Below are 22,535 nucleotides of genomic sequence, written 5' to 3'. Positions count from 1 at the left end.
TTTGGGTTTTAGTCTAACAACATCTGGACAATTATTTAGCTATATTTAGCCAATCTACCATTTAAGTCATCACTCGGTAGTCTTCAATGAAATTCTAAGAAGAAACATAATTTAGCACCTCAGTGGACAGGGGAACCATCCTTGATTCTAATTTCACCTTTGGTCAAATTATTTTGTCATTATAGGAACAATTCATTTGAGCCAGGCATGAAGGTACATGTCTATAATTAGCACTTCGGAGACAGAGGTCAGAGGACAGTGAGGTCAAAGTCAGTCTGTGCTACAAAGTGAGAGAAGAAATACACAGCAATAAAATCCCCAACTCATTTGGGATCAGGAACCCAGACTCTAAACCCACATCCCCGAGTCCTGCTATATCTCTCAATACTGTTTTTGTCTCTGGAAAATGGAGGGAGGCATGGCTAAAAATTAGGCAACAACGGTACCTGCCCCCCTAATCTGTTCACAGGATTCAAGGGGTGTTATTTGTTATTGAATTACGAATGCATGCGACTCTTTTTCTGTAAGTAAGTTTCATATTATAACCAAGTAGCTTTTCAGAAATGCAAATGTTCTGCAAAAATCTTGGTTGAAGTCTTAGCTCAGCTCAAGGCCTGCTGGTACCAATATCTACAAAGCCTGGTTAGCTGGCCTGCAGGTAATACCTGCTAAAGGAATTGGAGATGGAAGGGCCTGATAAGGAAGAGTGACTTGAAAGGGAAGGATTTCCATCCAGCGCTTTGTGGACAAAACACATCTTCCTGGGGAAGGAACAAGGCTTGAAAGAAAATTAAATACAGTTGTCAAAGGACCAAGCTTGTCTTTTTTTTTTTTTTCCTTTCTTTTGGCCTATGACACAGAGAGAACAAAAGAACAGAAGTCATAGTCACAATAACACCTAAGTCACAATGTCTCTTTCTGCAGAAAAAAAAGCATAATGAGAAAAAAATTGAAAAAAGACAGGGTACAATATCTTATGTCATCATGTGTACTGCCTTAAGATCAGGCTTGGAAAAAAATGTGGGAAAGCTGTTATGTCTAAATATACCATTTTATAGAAAAATTAAAACTAAAGCTAAACATTCTTGACGTGATCTCGCCACTACACAGTATATACACTCATTAAACATGTCAGTGTCTCTTATAAATACTAATAATTACATGTGCTAGATAAAAAGTATCTTGAAAATAAATTGACTCATTTCCTGAGCCACTATGAATGTAATATGAGATGAAAATGTTTGTGGGCTTATCTAACATCCCCAATGGCTGATAAACATGCAAGTTATCAATCATCCAAATTAGCAATTCAGAGTCAACTCACTCTCCTTGCAAATGCTTTACCTCTGTTTTTACTCTTCACAGATTTCCATCCTCTAAGATACTCAATTTAAAAATAAGTATCTTTTAAAAATATTCCTTGGGGCTGGAGCGATGGTTCAGTGGTCAAGAGCACTGGATGATCTTGTAGAGGACATGGGTTTGATTCCCAGCACCTATCTGGCAGCTCACAACTGCCTGGAATTCCATGTCCAGGGGACCTGACCCTTGATTCTGGCCTCCACAGGCACCAGACACATATGTGGTGCACATACATACATGCAGGCAAAACACACATACATATAAACTGAAAATCTTACAAAGGCTATTTAAAAATCTTCCTCCTCACCAAAACCTCTAATGGGCCTTATTGGCAGCATCTCTACACCATACTCTACACGTTATTCTTACTTATACTTCTTTTGTGTACCCATTTTTGTCTCTCGGGTGTTACTCATTTTTTAAATTATTGTTGGGGGCAGGGGCATGCCACAGTGCACACACAGAGATCCAAGGACAACTTGTGGAGTAAGGTCTCTTCTTCCATCTCACACAGGTTCTGAGATGCAAACTCAGGCTGTCAAGCTTGTCAGCCTGGTACCATTCATCTCTCTGTGATTAGCAAATTGGTCCAACTGATGGACAGCCTGGCTCTTCACCATAGTTAATCTTCACTGGTCAACCAGTTATCTCAAACAATCCATGACCCACACTGCAGTCTCTCTCATTTGAAAACTTTCAGAAAGTAATCTATCCAGGAGACTTGGAATTTCCAGGCCCTAGAGTATCTTCTTAGTCAGTGTTCCAGCTCAGCGTTCCATTCACTGCGCAGGATTGTTTTATGGACACTTGCTGGTTTTTTGTATTTTTTTTTGTTTTTGTCTGAAATAGTCTTCTCCTAGACTAGTAGTTCTCAACCTGTGGGTCATGACCCCTTGATAACCTATCTCCAAAAAATTTTAAATTATAATTCATAACAGTAGTAAAATGACAGTTATGATGTAGCAACAAAATAATTTTATGGTTGGAGGTCACCACAACATGAGGAACTGTATTAAAGGGTTGCAGCATTAGGAAGAATGGGGACTAGCCACTGTCCTAGACCAACCTGCAAAAGTGCCACTCAAGGCCTCACCTACTATTCTGAACCAAGCCTGTAATCAGAGGCCTCTGTCTATGACCTCTCTCCCTGAACGGTCTTTCCTCACACATTAGCTACAGTTTGCCTCTGCTCATTGTAGTGAGGCTTTTTCCCCCCATCTCTGAAGTATCCATTATAATGCCTTGTGTAGTAACTACCTTCAATAGGATGTAGGCAAGTTTAGCTAAAAATGGTTTGGAAATTCTGTCTATTCTAAGATCCACCATGCACACAACCACTTATTAAATAGAGGTGATGACTGAGATAACTAAGCAAAAACTTCTGCTTTAAATGCAAACTTGTAACACAGGATGATGTCCAGATAAACACAATGTACCATGAAGTGACATAAAGCAACTTCATAATAGTGCTCAATGTCTGCCTAGAAACAGAATGGCTTGGTAATTATGACATCCACATTACTACTGGACTACTTCCTTCTTAGGGCAATATTTACTGAAGGCCCAACTGAACACAAGGTTGTATTTCACAGAGTCCTTGAATGTGTAGCTTAAAAAGATGAGAGGATACACAAAGTACAAATACATCTTAGCACCAGGCACTATCACACCTCCCTAGAATTATATCTAGCCAGCTCTGATTCTGCCCTCTCCCAAAGTTCAAGACCACAGGCACCAGTAGCCACATGCCAGTCTTTCTAGTTCCTTGTTTACATAGACGAAATCAGTCCAGGTCTTCCAGTTCTTATCACAAGTGACGAGTAAAATCCTCTTAACTTTATGTTTCATTCTTCATTCCCTTTCCCGAAGATCTTGATCTCCCCATTTAAGTGTCTGTTACGTGGCATGCATAGAGTTATGCTACAGAGAAGCATCAGCATTATTCCTGACTTCATTTGTGGAGCCTATAGCCCACTGCTCAGATTTGTTGGCATTTGAGCTTCTCTGTAAGAGAGTTATGATTTCCCTTAGCTGCTTCTTCCATTATTTGCACCAAATGTAAGTCCTCGTCCACACTGCTGATCACATGCGGCCATGAGTGTTCTTCATTTCCTTCCTGGTCTGGAAAGTTCCTCTATCTCTCAGGATGTTTAAATCCTTTTCCCACTTCAATTCCCATGTGAAGGATTTCATTATATTTATCTGATTTTATTTCCAAATGAATGAATGGGTGCTTTTAGTTCTGTAATTATTATTTACCTAGCTAATGTTTAAAAAAAAAGAATATAGAATCCAGAACTTACTAATTTGAACAATATGAAAAGTCTCCTATTATGTAAAATGGCTGTAATTAAAGAGCAAACCCTTGCCTATAACCCCTACATTGTGAGGGGGAGGGTGGCAGAGAGAAGAGGATGATGCCAGTCCATCAGCCTAGAGAAACAGCAAGAGTTCTGTGTCAAAAGATCAGGTGGAGAGTGACAGAGCAAGATGTCCTCTTCTGGCCTCCACATGTGTGCTCAATGACACATACAGCAAATCACACATGGGTGAATACATCAGACACTAAATACATGTCTTTAAGAAGCTAAAGGGAGCCGGGCGGTGGTGGCACACGCTTTTAATCACAGCACTGGGGAGGGGGGCAGAGCCAGAGGATCTTTGTGAGTTTGAGGCCAGCCTGGTCTACAGAGTGAGATCCAGAAAGGCACCAAAACTACACATAGAAACCCTAAAAATGACTTGGAGGATTAGAAGGGTCTCCGGAGTACAGATGAAACTTCTCACTTTCCAGATGAGCAAAGTGAGGACCCTTCTACTTCACAGAGAGGGCGAAGTTGGGGACAGCCAGTCTCACTACTGCATTACTGGGGCATAATCAGTCACAGCTGAGCTTAAGGGGACAGAACTGTCAATACTGCTTTAGCCATTTCTTCTGTGGCGAAGGGGAGCAGCCTGAACAAGGGCAAGGATACAGCCCAAGATAGAACTTCATAGGCCTGGAGTACGTGAGGTACTGGGTTCAATTCTGGTATTACACTAAACAAGCAAAGTGGAAAGTTTTTGTTTTTTGTTTTCTAAAATGAAAGAGTTTCAGGTAAAAGCAAACCCCCTGCCTGGAAGCTAAGTCTATGAAGAGCAGATACCTTCTAAATCTACTCTAAATATCTAAAGAGCCTACTCTAGGAAGCCAACTATTATGAGTCAGAATGTTAATCATTACAGTAAAAGAGCCCCTCTGGTCACTTGTCCTTAATTCATATGACACCAGCAACACTTAGAGAAACTGACAGAACATTCAAGTCATGCCATTTTGTGTGGAAAACTAACTTTGTACATTTGGGGACTCTACTCCAGGTAGCTCTAAACAATCTTAAGAAAACATCTACAAGAATACAGTAGAAAGGTATAAAAGTAAGAATGGGTACTCCCTGTCAAAATCTGCAGTTTAATTTAAAAAAAAAAAAAAAAGTTAATGGTAGGCTATGTATCCTTTCTCTAAGGGAACCATGGTTGGTTGGATGTATCACTGTGGCCAGGCTGTGGTATCTAAATATAATGTCAATTATCATCTTGGGTCTTCCTACAAAGGACAAACAGCTAAAGCTTGGATTCAAAGAAAGGTAGATTGCTTCCCATAACACAAAGCCTCATGGGCTCTATGAACAGGATGAAGATTGTCTTTGAACACTGACCTCTTTGAGCAGAAATAATCCCCCTACCATACTGCCTACAGACTTCAATTGTAACCCTTCTTTAGGTCTCTAACCTATCTAAACCCGTCAGGCTTTGGACTTGTACCTACATTATCACATCTGTCAATTCCTGAAAGTAAATCACGATCTCTCACACATCCCTACCCCGACACTTGCACACCTACCCTGTGGGTTCTGCTGCTCTGCAGACTCCTGACCAATACAGAAGCTTGTAACAGTGGCTTATAATGAGAGCTATAACCAAGTGCCATGGTTCTTGCATTAGAACCCAAGCTAATTGCTTGGTCTACAGCACAAAACCTCAGGAAGCTGAATGGTAAGGCTTGTCTCCTGCCATCATGGAGCTCTCATGGATAACTTCTGAGAATACACTAAATTTGGCTTAGAAATGGGATGGGTCCCATTGCTTTCTCCGGTGACTCATTGACTGCACTCAACTTAAAGCGCTCCTGAGGAATAATGGGAATTCAATTTAAAAGTGCTTCCAAGAGTTTCTTCACTTTTGAGAATCGGTGAAGCTGTTAAAGTCTCTCCCAATGAGCTTGAGAGAATTATCTATTTAGCTGAAGCCACTAGGCTGCAGGGGGCAAGATGAAGTGCCCTGGAAAGAAACTGCTTATTGACTCACAATTCCTACCATGATTAGTCAATCAGCAAACACGAGACGAGTGAGTCCTAACAGCACCGCCTCCCCTCATGGAGATACAGAGAGGCATCAAAGGCTAGGCTTATCTTAGTGTTCACTCTCTAGTTTATATTTTGTCCTTCTTATAAAATACACCAAAAAAATGAAAATAAGAATGACAATGGGCAATAATACCCATAAAAGGAATTGGGAACAGAAGAACTTCACTCTGAAACATGGTGTTGCATGAATCCTAATTGGTCTTACAGTAAAACCTCAGAGCCAGATATTGGGGTAAATGCCGACAGATCAGTGAGACAAAGGAACAAGCCACAGCTACCACCTCTTATCTCACCAACTCCTCAGCCTAAAAGAGCATGAGTTCCTGTCTCCTCCCGCCTTATATTCCTTTCTCTGCCCAGACATATCACTTCCTGTTTTAACCTTCCTAGTGCTGGGATTAGAGGTGTGTGATCCAAAGTGCTGAAATGAAAGGTGTGTGCCACCACTGTGTGGCTTTGTTTCTCTCCTAGATTGGATCAATCTCATGTAGCCCAGTGTGGCCTTGAACTCACAGAAATCCAGATGGATCTCTGTCTCCTGAGTACTAGGATTAAAGGTGTGTGCCACCACTGCCTGGCCTCTGTGTTTAATCTAGTGGCTTGTTCTGTCCTCTGATCTTCAGGCAAATTTTATTTGTTCAAAAATATCACCACAATGTGGAAGACAAAATTATTGATTTGGCCATATAAAAAGCCCAGGGAGAGCAGGCCTTGTCAACAGGTAGGCAGTTCCTGACACATCTCATCTCAAGCCAGGTCCCAGGGACAAGAGGCTTAATGAAGTGCATTTGAAGGCTGATTCCTGAAAGCCTGAGCAAATAAGAAGGGAAGTTAAAGCTGGTGTAGCAGGGAATGCACATGGGCAAGACATGTTCCTAAGTCAAATTTATGATGTCGCATAATAGTCTTTAAAAAGCCAGAGTTGAAAACTTGAATGTCAGTGTGGGCAACCAGGATAAAAGTGAAGGGAGTGGGTTAGAACAAGCCGCAAGGCTGATGAACGGGAGAATCTCTAAAGAGAGAATGCTTCTTCACGAAAGCAGGGGGTTGCCAAGTGGATATTGGGAACTTACTATGGTCAGGTTTTCAGATTCTTCCAGAAGAAACAGCAACAACAACAAAACCCAACCAACCTTTGAATTTTCAAAATGTGTAATCTTACACAACTCTAATACTGATAATGATTTAAGAAACATACAAAGGGGAAAAATCATTTCAAATATCTGTGGAGGTCAAAAAGGGCACCTAGGTCAGACATGGTCCACGGTACGATGCCATATCCGAAGCTCTTTATATCTTAGCACCGGGTCCCTATGACCCAAGCAGAGCTGCTGAATGTCATGAGCAGATGACCCTGCTTCTCAAGACTATTGTTTGTAGCATGTATAAGGGCATAGGTTAGATCCTGGTACTGTTAAACAAACATCAACAAACCCAGAAATAAAGAGCTCCTGCACCTGTTCCTGAAAGGTAGCCCACTGAAAACAAGCTTGGCTTAGGTTAAGCCTCAACCTGCTTGTTTTTCCAAAGTATTGAATGTTAAGACTTTGGATCATCCCTTTGATAAACACAGACAGAAGGTCTAATCACTATGCAAGGCCCCATGAAAAATCATTAACTCCCAAGGCTCCTGAGTGAGAATTTGAAGAGCTGACTAATCTGAGAAGGGAAGCAACAAACTCATCTGAAGAATCAATTTTCTTCCACTTTGTAGCTTTCTTCCCATGTGGTCACAATGTCACCTTCAGGTGTGAACTCACAATCCTCCTGTCTCAGCTTTCCTAGAGCTGGTTAGTAAACATGAGCACCATGTTCCGTGTGTGTGTGTGTGTGTGTGTGTGTGTATGTGTGTGTGTGTGTACACGTGTGTGTGCGTGTGTACATGTGTGTGTATGTACACGTGTGTGTGTACGTGTGTGTGCATGTGTGTGAGTGTGTATGTACACGTGTGTACGTGTGTGTACACGTGTGTGCGTGTGTGTACACGTGTGTGTACATGTGTGTGTGTGCGTGTGTGTACGTGTGTGTGTGTGTGTGTGTACACGTGTGTGTGTGTGTGTGTGTGCACATTTGTATACCACAGCATACATATGGAGGTCAATGGACAACCTCATGGAGTCCCCTTCCACCTTTATGTGGGTTCTGGGAATAAACTTGGGTCATCTGGCTTCATGACAAGCACTTCTTTCTTTCTTTCTTTCTTTCTTTCTTTCTTTCTTTCTTTCTTTCTTTCTTTCTTTCTTTCTTTCTTTTTCTTTCTCCTTTGGTTTTTTCGAGACATTTATTTTTTTTAAATGTGAAATGACCAGTTCTGGGAAGGAGCTGTAAGGAGTGTAGTAGCAATCTGTTGAGATCACTCAGTGAGAAAAAGTGCTTGAGCCGGGCAGTGGTGGCACACGCCTTTAATCCCAGCACTCGGGAGGCAGAGCCAGGCGGATCTCTGTGAGTTCGAGGCCAGCCTGGTCTACAGGGTGAGATCCAGGACAGGCACCAAAACTACACAGAGAAACCCTCTCTCGAAAAACAAAAACAAAACAACAACAACAACAAAAAACCCCCAAAAAACTGGGATATTGTTATAATAAGGAAAACAAACCTAGTATCCTGACACAGAAGATGACATTGAAATAAATACACAGGAATCCATGAAAATGCCTGCGTGAGCACGGTGCCACGGGTCTGTGGTCTCAGTACATGGAGTGTGAAAGCAAGGAAAATAAGGAATTCAAAGCCAGACTTGACTACATTGCAGATTCAAGGCCAGAAGGAGATACAGGAGAGGGCCCACCTCACCTCCCACTTTCAAACATTATCTAAGTAAAAGTGACTCCCTTGCTGCACCCCCGGGAGCTAAATACTCTAACTGTTCTCATCTCATTGGTGAGGAAACAGAGGCTCAGAATTCATATGACTTTCCGGGATCAACCTGTGAGTTACAGAGTTGACTTAAAACCCAAACACTCTAGCCATGCCTCTAAGTGTCTTGTGGGACTCGGTATTCCTCCCATCTGTACTTAGCGCCATTGTGAATGCCCTGAGGTTCACAACGTAGACATCTGTGAAACAGAACATAGCAAAGAGTGAAGTGAGCACGTCTGACAGGATACTCCTCAGACAGAATGCCCACAGAAGCCTGTTAGAAGGGAGTAGAACAAGACAGCCAGCTAAGGGCTCCTACCCTGGTGTCCCCCAACAACTTAGTCTAAAAACAGGAACCCTCATAATTTTAAAGAAGTACTTGTGTCTTGGGAAAGGCTAGGGAACCACCAATCCAAAAATCTCTACATACATTTTTCTGGAAGGAAACTGAATTCTAAGCTCAGTAGACTGAGCGCAAGGAAGAGGTGGTCCCTGCTTGGTCCTGCCTGCTGCAAACAGCTGTGGTCAGTTATCAGCTGCACCAGAGGTCTTTTGTACATCTTTTGGCTATTCAGTTTTATCCTTGGCTGGATGCAATGGCATGTCTTGGCTCAGTCATCTACCCTGAATTAGGGTATTATGCATCTTCAGAGTTTGGTGCAGAGCATCATCTCTGAGGGAGCATCATTTCTGAGGGAGCATCATCTCTGAGGGAGCATCATCTCTGAGGGAGCACCATCTCTGAGGGAGCACTCATTTGTACTAAGCCATTGACTCTATGTGGATCTTCCTAGGGCAGTGAAGGTCCCTTGAAGCCCCTGGAAGAGAAACTATATTCTCTGGTTCATTGTATTAACTGAAAAGAACAATGGCTCTGTTGAAGAGACACCCAGCATCTTGGACCTGAAGCCTCATCACCGCATTCAAAATGGGAGTGACTGTTCTTGTGCCAGAACACTTGGGTAGAAAAGCCTTCCCAGATCCTTTCTTTGTTTTTCCAGACAGGGTTTCTCTGTGTAGACGTGGCTGTCCTGGAACTCACTCTGCCAACAGGCTGGCCTCAAACTCAGAGATCTGCCTTCCTCTGCCTCCCAAGTGCTGGGATTAAAGGCATGCACCACCATCACCGGGTACCTGCCCAAATCTTTCATGAATGCACATGTGTGTATGTATGCATGGTAACTCTCACAAACCAGCTTCCACAGCATGGCTGTAGCTCACTATCTCACATGCATTCACTTTTCCAAACTAAATCCTTTCTGGGAGATTTTTGTAATATTCACACGTTTCTGTTCTGAGTGGTACTATAATAACTTTCCTCATGTGCCTTCTTGAACATGTCTGCTATAACTTGCCTAATGAGGCTCTTTGCTGTGGGGAATCCCAACATGGCTCTGCGTCACATTTTGCCCTGCCTAATGTTCAGTATCTGTCACATAACCCCACAATGCCTTATATAATTCTTGAAGGCTGAAACCCCTTTACTCACCCCTAATACAGGTCAGCTCAGACATTAATGCACAGTTAATAAAACCAAGTGCCAAGTGCCAGGGGTGAACATGGAAAAGGTGTAATTCCTGCACTGGGCAACAGGGGAGGCGAGGCAGGCTCACCAGCAAGGTGTGCTGCATTAAATGCAGGAAGGGATATGAAGTAACTATGGAAACAGACCTGAAGGAATAATGACTTCTTTGGGAGGCAAAAAAGAAGCTTAGAAGAAAATTAACCAAAGTTCTCTAGACAAGCAAGTAATAGGGGAGATTTATGGGCAGAAGCCAACAAGTTTAAATATACAGATGTTTAAAGGCTTGCATTAAATAGATGGAAAGATACTATGTACTTCGCAATAACCAAACTTGGGCACTTTGAATCTGGAGGTTTAAGCAATCCAGCTCTTAGTCTATGAACAGCAGCAGTAGAGAATGTTCAAGTCTTACTCCATCATCGACGGTGGGATTGTGCAGCAATCCTGGATGGCGGTCAGCGGGGATGTCAGGTGAGCAGTGTACGATGCTTCTACAACTTGCTTGTTGCGATTGACTACGTCCAGGTAACGGTTGAACTTCTCACGGATTTTTTTGGCTAGCTGTGAATGACAGTGAGCAAAATAAATCACCCATTGAGTTCATATTTCCTGATAAACGAATACATTTGCATCATGAGATACAGACACTAAGTTTTAGAGAACACAAAAACTACACCCAAATCATCTTTACTTGGTGGGCTGGGCAAATGTTGCAGAAACACCGAGACATCATGGTAGGAAATTTAGACAGCCATAAGGTATTCTTTTCTGTCTGTAAGCGAGGAAGCTGTATTTCCAACCTCTTATGTGTCTAAATTCAACGGAATGATGCATATCCACAGGTGTCTTGATAGAAAAAAAAGAAATGAGGACTTTGGATATTATTACCGCCAGCATGACACAGTGCACTGTGGCTAAGAGAGTGAATAATGACAGGAGGGAAAAAGCGACAGACTTTCTGATTCTGGAGTCACATAGATGGGATCAGGAGGGCAAGAAGGAAGGGAAGTGAGACCCAGTGCCTTCTGTACAGCCCTGGGGGGGGGGGGGGGACACCATTCACTGTCTCCCGTGTGAATAGCAATTCTCCAGGGAGGTACAAGGTAGACACTCATATAAAACAAAATGTATAATTAGAAATGTACTCGGATGTGTCCCATTACACCATTAAGACGGACAAACGCTTAACTGATGTGAACAGAACACTTGATCATGATTTACTTCCACGTGGGAATAAGGAAAGCAAAATGGTATGTACACTGCTTTTCCCTCCATGGTTTCTATCAAATATCACAGCTTAATTATAGATCTCCAAGGAAAACAGAGTTGTTTGTCTTCCCCTTCAACAATATGTTACCCAAATGAGATGACGGATAGAATTATGGCTAATTGGTTTTGCAGAGCTATTCATTAACAGCACACTGGAGGAGAACTAATCATCCCCTTTGGGTCATGCAGCTCTAGTAGCTTACAGGCAGGAACATGGAGGCAATCAGAATATCTCCATTTGTTTTCAAGACAGTATTTTTCTCAGTGATATGCTTAAAGAACCGAAGCTCGTAAAGTTTCCTAAAAATCATACAAAACACAAAGCTTGGAAACTTTTCTGGACATAGAAAAGAATATGAAAATAATTTGAGTTGAGTGATTCTCTTTGCTAGAGGGGAGCTGTGTGGCTGGAAATTATCACATCAACCTACAATTCTATTCCCTGAGCTAGAATTCTAACTGTACCAAGATGTGGGTTTTCTCTGTGAAGGTCATCGAGGCAAGCTGTACATTTAAATTTCACACCTCCAGTTAGATCACTCACTAATTATATTGTCCCATGTGGCAATTGTACGGCTGGAGCTTCTTGCTGAGAAAGCCTTATTCCTTGCCTCTCCAAAACCCTGCCCTCCCAGAAAAACCGCCAAGCAGCGGCTCCTCCCCTGAAGCTTCCAGATGCACAATCCCTGCCTAAAGCATTGTAATTGGGCACAAACCCAGCTTGTGAGGACACGTCATCACCCCTGCATCCACAGGGTATTTAAGTCCCTTCCTTTAGACTGGCCATGTGATTTTTCCCCTGCCCCTTTCCTCCACCTCAATCTCTGGGGGCTGGAGGGCCACCCGGGAGTGCTTTGCCCAAATAAACCTGGTCTTTTACTTTTTAATTCCTCTTGATCCAGCTTACTGTGTTGGTGGAGAAACCTAGTCTTGGGGTACAGAAACCTATCAGCAATGTTTAGAGACAATTTTGGTTGTGATAACTTGGTAGAAACTGCTATCAAGTAGATAGTAGGGGAGGGTCAAGAATGCCCCTAAACATTCGACATTGTATAGAATAATTCCCATAACCACAAATTATCTAGCCCCCCCCCCCAATTTTTTTTTAAAAAAGATTTATTTATTTATTATGTATACAGAAGAGGGCGCCAGATCTCATTACAGATGGTTGTGAGCCACCACGTGGTTGCTGGGAATTGAACTCAGGACCTCTGGAAGAGCAGTTGGCGCTCTTAACCACTGAGCCATCTCTCCAGCCCCTAGCCCCCAAATTTATTCCTAGAAATTAGCAACCTTATTATTTATATTTTTGGTTTAGTAACCAACAACTTCTTTAACAGTACAATCTATCTACCTACCTATTTGTCTACCAATAATAAATCACCAGGCTGCCAGGATCAAACTCAGCTGCATGCTAATTCAAAGGTTCAGAGGGTTTTTTGGTCCATGGTCACTTGGCAAGAACACTATGTGGAGGAATGTGTGGTGGGGGAGAGTTTCACCTGAGGATAAAAGGAAGCAGACACTTTGTTATGAGTCAGGAACTTTTAGCAATCCCTAGACGGAACCTACTGTGGTATAAAAATTGGGATCTACAGCCAGGCAGTGCTGGCGCACGCCTTTAATCCCAGCATTCAGGAAGCAGAGCCAGGCAGATCTCTGTGAGTTTGAGGCCAGCCTGGTCTACAGAGTAAGCTCTAGGACAGGCACCAAAACTACACGGAGAAACCCTGTCTCAAAAACAAAACAAAACAAAACAAAAAGTTTGGGATCTACCATGCTGTCTACACCATTGCTGGAGTCTGAATGGCCTGAGGATGTCATCATCAGTAGAGTACACAGAAAGTGACGTTATGTACCTTTCAAGCCTTGGTTACAAAAGGTCATATGGCTTCCATCTGCTCACGCATCATGGTGGCTCCCAGTTACCATTCTAGAAAAAGCCACAGACACAAGGAAAGGCCATATTATGTGTTTAGTTGTCAGCCTAATCAAGGGCGTGAGCATGTCCTGGAGTAATCCTATCTGGGCAGAAGTCAAGAAGCCTCCAAAAGGGCTGGAGTGATGGCTCAGCGGCTTTATTGCACTTGCTGTTCTTGCAGAGGACCCGAGTTCAATTCTCAGCATCCACCTGGTGGCTCACAACCATCTCCAGTTCCAGGGGATCCGATACTTCAGTGAACTGAGGGCGCTAGGCACACCCATGGTACACATACACATGGATTTAGGCAGAATACTCACATAAATAAATCTTGCAAAAGAAGAAGAAGAGGCCTCTAGAGAACTGTAACCCCTGAAGTCTGCACCGCTGTCTATGCAGACATCACAGAACAGAGATAAGCCATCCTTTTGGGGCCTGGTCCAAACTCTTTACTCATATAATCCATAAGCATAAACACATAGGTTTATGCCACTGAGTTATAGGTAGCCGCCCCACCCCCCAGCAATAGTTAAATGAAACATCTAAGGATAGGTTGAATCCCATCCTAGGGCAAGCATGTTGAAGGAAAGCTACGTAAAGCTGCACAAATACAGGCGCTGTATCTGAATAACCAACATTTTAACTTGTAGACTGCAAACTTATTACAGAGAGATGTCAGAGGTTCATCAGAAAATTCTAAATGAAGGCATCTGCTATATGCCAGACACAGGAATCTACAGTGTAGACATTCTTGTTTTATGTCAACCAGGTTAAGTGGTTAGCACAGAGCCACAGAGCAGTAGAAAGATCCACTTGTTCTAAGTCAAAACCATCTTGCCTATAAAGCCTGTGTTCACCTGCTCAGACAAAGCAAACCCAAGGGAGCCACAAATGTCACCTGAATGGTGACTCTATGACAAACCTCGGGGGTTAAACATCTTCTGAGCTTAAGACAAGGCACGGAGCAGAATGTTAGAAAGCCCTCAGTCTGGGTTAGCTGCCAAACTCGTTGTTGGGAGTGGGGCAGTTGGAGCTTCTGGCTAAGAGCTTTGGGGGAACGCCTGCCTTTGGCTGCCTGGTGAGGGTAGGCCTCAACCTAGAGCCTGGCACGTGCTAAGTCAACAGGAGATACATCCCAGTCCCCAAGCTACATTCCTCAGCAGTGGACACACGGTACCTCCATACAGCTATCCACGACAGTGAAACAATCTCAATCACATGTTTTTGCTGTTGCTATAGCAGGTTTCCTGGTCTCTCTCCCATCTTGCTTCATTAAAAAAAAAAAAAAAGAAAGAAAGAAAAAGCCAACATTTGCTGAATGCTTTGTGAAGTTTCTGCACTAAGCATTTCACGTGTATACCTCAATTTAATCATTTAAAAAACCCCTTTAGTCAGGTGAGGAGGCCCATGGCCCTAATTCTAGGTACCCAAGGCTGAGGTTAGGAATCAAGGACTGCTTGAACCTATTTTAAAAAGCAAGCAAACAAAAACCCCTATGAGGTGCCAAAGCCTTTGTTTCCTAGAGGCAGACACTGAAGAACAAGTCACCTTTTCAAGGTTATGGGGTGGCAGGAACTCAGTAATCCTCAGAGCCCAAGCTTCTAACTTCTAGACAGCACTTCTCTTGGCAGTTCCCTCTACAGCCTACCCACTCCACATCTATCTTTTTTTCCCCTAGGTGAGAGGGTTTTACGATATACAGATTGGCCTGGAAAACACTGTGTATGAGGATGACTTGGAACTTCTGATCTTTCTACCTCCACCTCCTGAATGCTGGAAGATGGTCCAGGTATGCATCAACACATCTGGTTTATGTAGTGCTGGGGAGTGAACTCAGGACTTCCTATATGCTAGGCAAGCAGTCTGCCAACCGAGCTCCATGGCCAGCATCCCCCGTTGCTTTTTAAATTCACTTTAACTTGAGATTCTTGGCAGGAGAGCATACAGCATGCAGCCTGTTACTTTTTTTTTTTTTTTTTTAAACAGTTACAATATCCAGTCCATTTGTATTTGGCAAAATTAGAGAAAATATTATTTATCTTATCTTTGTAATTCTAAAGTTTTATACCAAATTTACCTTTTATCATAACTAAGGAAAACTTTAACTATGACTATTTAGTCTTCAACTCCATCAAAGACCCCAGAGGGTGGAGTGTTACCTTAACAACAGGGATATCTGGCTGTCTGAACAGTCACCCAAAGTTCTTCTGTAATTTTGGGGCATCCATATTTGGCCTACAGGCCTAGTATATCTAACAGACATTTTTGAGAACCAGGGAATTTTCACAGACTGTCCTTCCTTGTCTTGGCAAAGTTTGGCAGTTGATTGTTTTTTGCATCCTGCTGGTCCAGTTTGGAGAGTATACTGTCAGCAATTGAGGCCAGGGCGGTTTCTTGTCCCAGATGGCTAGCTTTTGCCATAAAGAAGGCAAACTCTATTCAGAGTTTCTTCAATGCCCATTTCCTTTTCTGAATAAATTGGTGCTGCCAGGAGCAGACATGTCTCACTGTCAAGAAAAATCTTATGTTATTAAAACATTTAAAATGCCATATTCTGTAGGTCTTTGAAGTGTTTGAAGACCAATTCATCAAAATATATCTGTGTATGACCTTGAAAACATACCTAACATGACTATAAGTTTGACTATTATAGGTGACTATTAATCTGTATTTCTTTTCTCTTTCTTTTTTTTGTTCCTTTTTGGGGCTGAGGATCGAACACAGGGCCTTGCGCTTGCTAGGCAAGCCCTCTACCACTGAGCTAAATCCCCAACCCCTAATCTGTATTTCTTAATTATATATTACATTCTTTTTTAAAAAATATATTTATTTATTAATTTTTTTTTCATTTTACATACCAACCCCAGTTCCCCCTCCCTCTCCTTCTCCCGCCTCCTCACCTCCCTCCCATCTACCCCCATCCACTCCTCAGAATGGGTAAGGCCTTCCATGGTAGTCAACCAAGTCTGGCATTCCCAAGTTGAAGGAGAGCCTAGCCCCTCCCCATTGTATCAAGGCTGAGCAAGGTGTCCTGCCACAGGGAATGGGTTCCAAAAAGTCAGTTCATGCACCTGGGATAAGTCCTGGTTCTGCTGCCAGGGACCCCACAAACAGATCAAGCCACTCAACTGTCACCCACATTCAGCGGGCCTAGTTTGGTCCCATGCAGGTTCCCGAGCAGTCAGTCCAGAGTCAGTGAGTTCCAAATAGCACCAGTCAGCTGTCTCTGTGGGCTTCCCCATCATGGTCTTTACTAGTACTACTACTACTACTACTTCTTCTTCTTCTTCTTCTTCTTCTTCTTCTTCTTCTTCTTCTTCTTCTTCTTCTTCTTTTCTCCTTCTCCTTCTTCTTTAATGCCAAATGCCATTTATTGAAGGAGGGAGGAGGTCTTAAATACAGGCTTACAGCACAATGGGAGGACCCCAGAGGGCAGAAGTTCACTTCTGATTTATTATTTATTTATTTATTTTTTAGCTGAGGCTCGAACCCAGGACCTTGCGCTTGCTAGGCAAACGCTCTACCACTGAGCTAAATCCCCAACCCTGCTTCTGATGTTTTTCAATCTTGCATCTAAGCTGGCAGCCTCTTACTTTGATAAGAATTGGGTTTTTTTTTTTTAAACTATGATTTCATTCAGAATTCTTCATCATTCCTATGAAAGTACCCACATTAGAAAGGATAGGGTTATAATACAAAACAAAACCTCACAATCCTTTGCTGACATTACCTGACTATGTTAATTGTGGCATAACTGCAATCAGACTAAGTTATAATTGTTCCGATAACCAGACATCTTCAAACATTCACTGTTTTATAAGCTGGACAGAGAATACAGGGGACAGACTGCTCCTTTCCCTTAGGGAATGAGTTTCCAAATTCAATATTTTGCTAAAGGTTTTTTTTTTTTTAAAACACCTTATTATAATACTTCATTATAATACTCTAGGGTGTAAAAGAAAAATAGCAGTTATCACTTTCTCGCTGGAGAAATGGAGGCAGAGGATACATAAAGTGCTATAGCCCAGTTACCTGCAGCCTGGGAAGGGCTCTCTGTATCTTCCATCAAAGAATGCACTCATGATGTGTGGCTCACTATGGAAATCTCAACTAATAAGTCATTTTCTTTTCCCTTTCTAAAAGCAATCTCCCTTAGCATGCTGACTAAACCCAGGTTGCTGGGCAAGCATCACAGAATCTCTTAGAGTCAGGACAGCCCACAGAGAGATTAAGGCCTGAATGTATCTGCTAAACTCAAGGGGGATGCTCTGCCCTAGAACCTTCCAAGAGGCCACACAGAAACGGGGCCTGCACCCAGCCATGATCTCTGGCAGACGGGTGAAAACAAAGGACATCCTCAACAAAAAGCTACAGGTGGACCCATAATCCTCCTCGGCATAATTAAAAACATTTTTCTTTCCACATCTCAGCTTTCATCTTTTTATCCTTCTTTCTCCTCTCCCCTGTCCCCTAAGGGGCTCCTGAATGTTTATGAGACAACGGGACTAAAACCATCTTGTCATCTTTTGGGTCAGTTCTTAGGCTAGCCAACATCCAGCCATGGGTCAGATGATCAGTAGGGCAGTGTGTGGTCCCCATGGGAACCGACTCTCATTTGTCATCATCTCCAGTGACAACGTTTCATCATAACATCAATGGATTTCCTGCTCGCTGAGTTTGCCCTCCTTAATTTTCACATAGACGCTTCTGTCATTTGCCTACTTCCCCAGAGCCCCTTTAAAAAGCCCTTTTTTTTTAACCTTAGCTTTACACTTCTGAGGATGGGGTGGGGGTGGGCACACAGCTGAAAAAGGTAAAAGGAAGGGAGCTGCAAAGACCCAGTACACACTTTATTTATGACTGCTTCCCAAAAGGAAGGGCTGGAAGGAGTTTTGATGTTAGGGAAAGCTTTATTTAAAATATCCAACAATGAGGCTGACAGGCACAGGCAGGAAGCCTACCCTAGGGGACTGAAGACTCACAGCAAAATTCATATGGAATGTAGGAGAGTTTAACATTTGACATTCAAAAACCTTTGTGCCATGATAAGAATTTAATAGCTCACACCTCTCTCCTCCAGCGCTAGCCTTATCACACAAGAGGAGACCTTCCATTTTCTTTTCTACCAAGTTTCAGGATTTAGTCCTATAAACACGTGACACAGACATAATTTTAAACATAAACCAAGCAGGTCTATTTTTGCATCTCTGGATCACATCACATTGCCACATTCCAAGGTTCTTCATGGCTGCCTGTGGTACACTGCTCACAGGATACAAACAATGTTTACTCTTCACACCCGCTTTCTTCATGAGGCTTGGAATGGTCCAGATGGACATAGAGCTCTGTTACTTATTAGCAGGGTATTTGGTTAGGTTCCTTGATTGGTCTCCTCATGAATACAATCAGAATGACATGCCCCTTAAAAGGCTTTTCTTGTGTTCGAACAAAACAACAAATATACGAAGCCCCGGTTAAGTATGGTAGATGCCTACCATCCACCCAGTCTCTGGGTCAGAAAATGTGGTGGTGATCAGAGAATACTGTGGGGGTCTAAATTTTTCCAGCAACAAGAGGTATAAAAGGGAGAAGACACCCTGGAATAGTAACTTTGTAATCATCCTCATGGATAATTCTCCATGAGAAACTCAGCTTAAGTGACAAGAGGAAAGCATGTTTTTCTTATATTTATCAGTAAAATGGCACAAAGGACTTTGGGGAGAAAGAAGTATGGATTAAATATAGGAATTTTTTTCTAAGCCTCAACTTAATTATCTCCATAATTGTGGGGGCATGTCTGTGTGTAGGTCAGAGGGATAAGCTCAGGTGACATTCTTAGGAACACTGTCTACCTTCCTGGTGACAGGGTCTCTCCCTGGGCTTGGAGCTTCTCCATTAAGCTAGATTGGTTGGCCATCAAGCCCTGGGTCATCCTGTCACCACACCCAGAGTTTTTGTGTGGATTCTGGGCATTGAACTCAGGTCCTCATGCTTGTGAGGCAAGCAATTTACCACTGAGCCATCTCCGCAGCCCTCTATTTTACCTCTTTGAAATAGGGTCTTGCTGCGTAGCTCTGATGGCCTATTACTCTCTGTGCAGCACAGGCTGGTCTTGAAATTGTTACAATTCCCCTGCCTCTCTCTCTCTAACAGGATTGAAGGAATGCACCACCACTTTGGGTTTTAATTACCTCTAAATTGAGAATAAAAATACTTGTTTTCTAGTGTCAAGATTTACATTGGATAAGGTCTATAAAGCACTTAACAGTGTCAAACATAGTAAAAACACTGCATACACGGTAGCAGCAGGTGTTTTACTACTGCTGCTGCTGTTTGTTATTATTGTGATTGTTATTGTATGGGGGACTTCATGAATTGTCTCAGATACTGGAACCAAAGACCTAAAGAACATTCTCTGCACTGGGGGAAGGAAAGAGGGCAACTCTGCCAGGATGGCCCTGTTAGCACTGGGCCTCAGCCTCTGCCAGCTGTCGGGGATTCTGAAACTCTGTGTACAGAGAGAGGGTAGGCTATTACTGTCTCGGAAGCTAAGGGTTTTTGTGAGATCCTGGGTTTCTTATCTAATCATAATTTTATTCTCGCTTTCATTCTTCCATATCTAATGCACTTTATGTGAATTGTTCCTTTTGTAACTCACAACAAAGAACATAGGTATTTTCTGTGTCATTCTTATAGTCAAGGAAATCCAGACTCAGGACTTGCCTGAGCTCAGGCTGGGTACATGCAGGAAACAGACCTAATGCCTGTTCAATTCTCTTTAAAAGAGAAAGAAAGAAAGAAAGAAAGAAAGAAAGAAAGAAAGAAAGGAAGGAAGGAAGGAAGGAAGGAAGGAAGGAAGGAAGGAAGAAAAAAGGAAGGAAAGGAAGGAAGAAAAAAGGAAGGAAAGGAAGGAAAGGAAGGAAAGGAAGGAAAGGAAAGAAAGGAAGGAAGGAAGGAAGGAAGGAAGGAAGGAAGGAAGGAAGGAAGGAAGGAAAAAATTATAAAGGCCAAATCATGGAACTTCTGTCTACACTCACCCTAGCCCAACTCTGTACTCCTTGAAGCCTTATTAGGTTCCCCCCTTCCATAATTTCCTGGAACTGCTCAGTTGCTCCACTCATATCCCACTTCACACTGTTGACCTTTCATCATCTGAGGATCCCATTTCCCCAGCAAAATGGTAATGCAACAATAATTAGCACTAACTGATTGCTTCCTATCTGTTGTACTGTGTGCAAAGCATGGCTTTACCTGGTGTCTTTTATTCTTCCTAATAGCATTGTATCTTCACATATATTATATGCTATTGTTGCAGTGGACTGACTTGCTCGAGGTCATTGAGCTAACAAGCTAAACAATTCTATCAAATCTACATTCTGGCATAGCTGCCCTGTGCATTTTATTCAAACACTTAGAAGTGGTTTAACAGGTTTAATTTACTACATGCATTTACCATCACAAAACTGCCCACACATCAAACTGATTGGAAAGCTCAGGGCTTGCCTGTTTTCCAGGAAGCACAGGCTACTGTAGAAAGAGCTTTGTTATCTTAGCTTTGGCTGCTACAGCAAAAGGCTATCTACTGTGTCAATCATGGAACATTTATTTCTGTAGGCTGAGAAACCCAAGATGAAGATGCTGGAAGCTTCTCTTGAGGCCCTCTTCTCAGCTTGCCAATGAACACCCTCTTACAAACTCACACGGATGAGAACTGGCTCTGTCTCTTTTTGCAAAGGCATTAATCTCACCATTTTCTGTATACGCACAATGGTATCTAAATCTATTCACTGTCCCAAAGAACCTACCTCTTAATGTCATTACAATGGGGGTCAGGTCTTCAGCATATGAACAGGAGGCATAAACATTCACCCAAAAGTGAAATCCAGCTGCTCATTATGCTGTTTGAACACTCCATCTAATTATTAAGGTTAGAGTTTATTCACCATTTGTCCTCTGCTTTCCTGTTGTGATAAATACCACAACCAAAAGCAACTTAAGGCAGTAATGCTGCTTACTGGCTTATCCCCAGGCTCACATCCAGCTATCTTTCTTATACAGCCCAAGCCTACCTGCCCAAGGATGGTATTGCCCACAGTGGGCTGGGACTTGTTGTATCAATTAACCATCAAGAAAGGGCCCTACAGACATGCCCACAGTCCGATATGATGGACGCAATTCCTCAGCTGAGGTTCCCAGGTGTGTCAAGCTGACAACCAAGATTAGCCATCACACCATTGTGATGACGGGAAGAGTTAGAATCCACTTAGCATGCACCAAGTGCTGTTGGTAGAGTGGGTTCCTGATAAGAATAATGAATTCAGTGTTTTCTTTCTTTGCTCACTTGCAGTACAGGATTTCTTATTCTACCAGGTAATGAAACCACATTAAGGACCTCTCCAGATGACGGTGACATGCTTCTAGACCCCAGCTTCTAGAGCTATGGTTCTCAATGCTGTGACCCTTTAATATAGTTGCTTATGTTGTGGTGATCCCCAGCCATAAAATTATTTCCTTGCAGCTGGGTGGTGGTGGCACACGCCTGTAATCCCAGCACTTGTGAGTTCGAGGCCAGCCTGGTCTACAGAGCTAGTCCAGGACAGGCTCCAAAGCTACAGAGAAACCCTTTCTCAAAAAAAAAAAAAAAAAAAAAAAAAAAAAAAAAATTCCTTGCTGCTACTTCATAACTGTAATTTTGCTACTGTTATGCATCATAATATAAATATCTGTGTTTTCCAACGGTCTTAAGTGACCCAAATGAAAGGGTCATTCAATCAAATGGGTCGTGACCCTCAGGTTGAGAACCATTGATCTAGACCTGTAAGCTACTATGAGCCTACTGTTTAGAAATGTATTTAGCCAGGAGCTGGAGAGATGGCTCAGTGGTTAAGAGCACTGGCTGCTCTTCCAGAGGTTCTGAGTTCAATTCCCAGCAATCACATGGTGGCTCACAGCCATCTGTAATGGAACCTGGTGCCCTCTTCTGGCTTACAGGCATACATGCAGACAGACCACTGTATACATAATAAGTAAATAAGTCTTTTTTTAAAAAAAGGTATTTAGCCTGTGGTTTCCTCTTAGAGCAGCAGGAAATGGACTAAGACATAGTAATAGTCATGTCATCGCTGTTCATTACTACTTTGGGGCTCGTGAAATTACCCAACTGAGCAGAGCCTGGCTGCAGGCAGTGACGATACAG

General features: G+C 42.6%; 1 protein-coding gene across 1 annotated transcript in view; it reads right to left on the bottom strand.

Annotated features, from left to right (window-relative positions):
• The window catches only part of Cachd1 (cache domain containing 1), a 212,348-nt gene that overhangs the window by 91,278 nt on the left and 98,535 nt on the right, over window positions 1–22,535 (bottom strand). Inside the window, exon 3 of the mRNA XM_036177591.1 lies at window positions 10,562–10,710. Coding sequence (XP_036033484.1) covers window positions 10,562–10,710 — 149 coding nt within the window. The remainder of the gene's footprint in view (window positions 1–10,561; window positions 10,711–22,535) is intronic.

The sequence above is a fragment of the Onychomys torridus genome, chromosome 2 (genome assembly GCF_903995425.1).
Source record: "Onychomys torridus chromosome 2, mOncTor1.1, whole genome shotgun sequence".
Taxonomy (NCBI): Eukaryota; Metazoa; Chordata; class Mammalia; order Rodentia; family Cricetidae; genus Onychomys; species Onychomys torridus.
The sequence above is the reverse complement of the archived record's forward strand: the minus strand, read 5'-3'. Positions and strand labels throughout refer to the sequence as shown.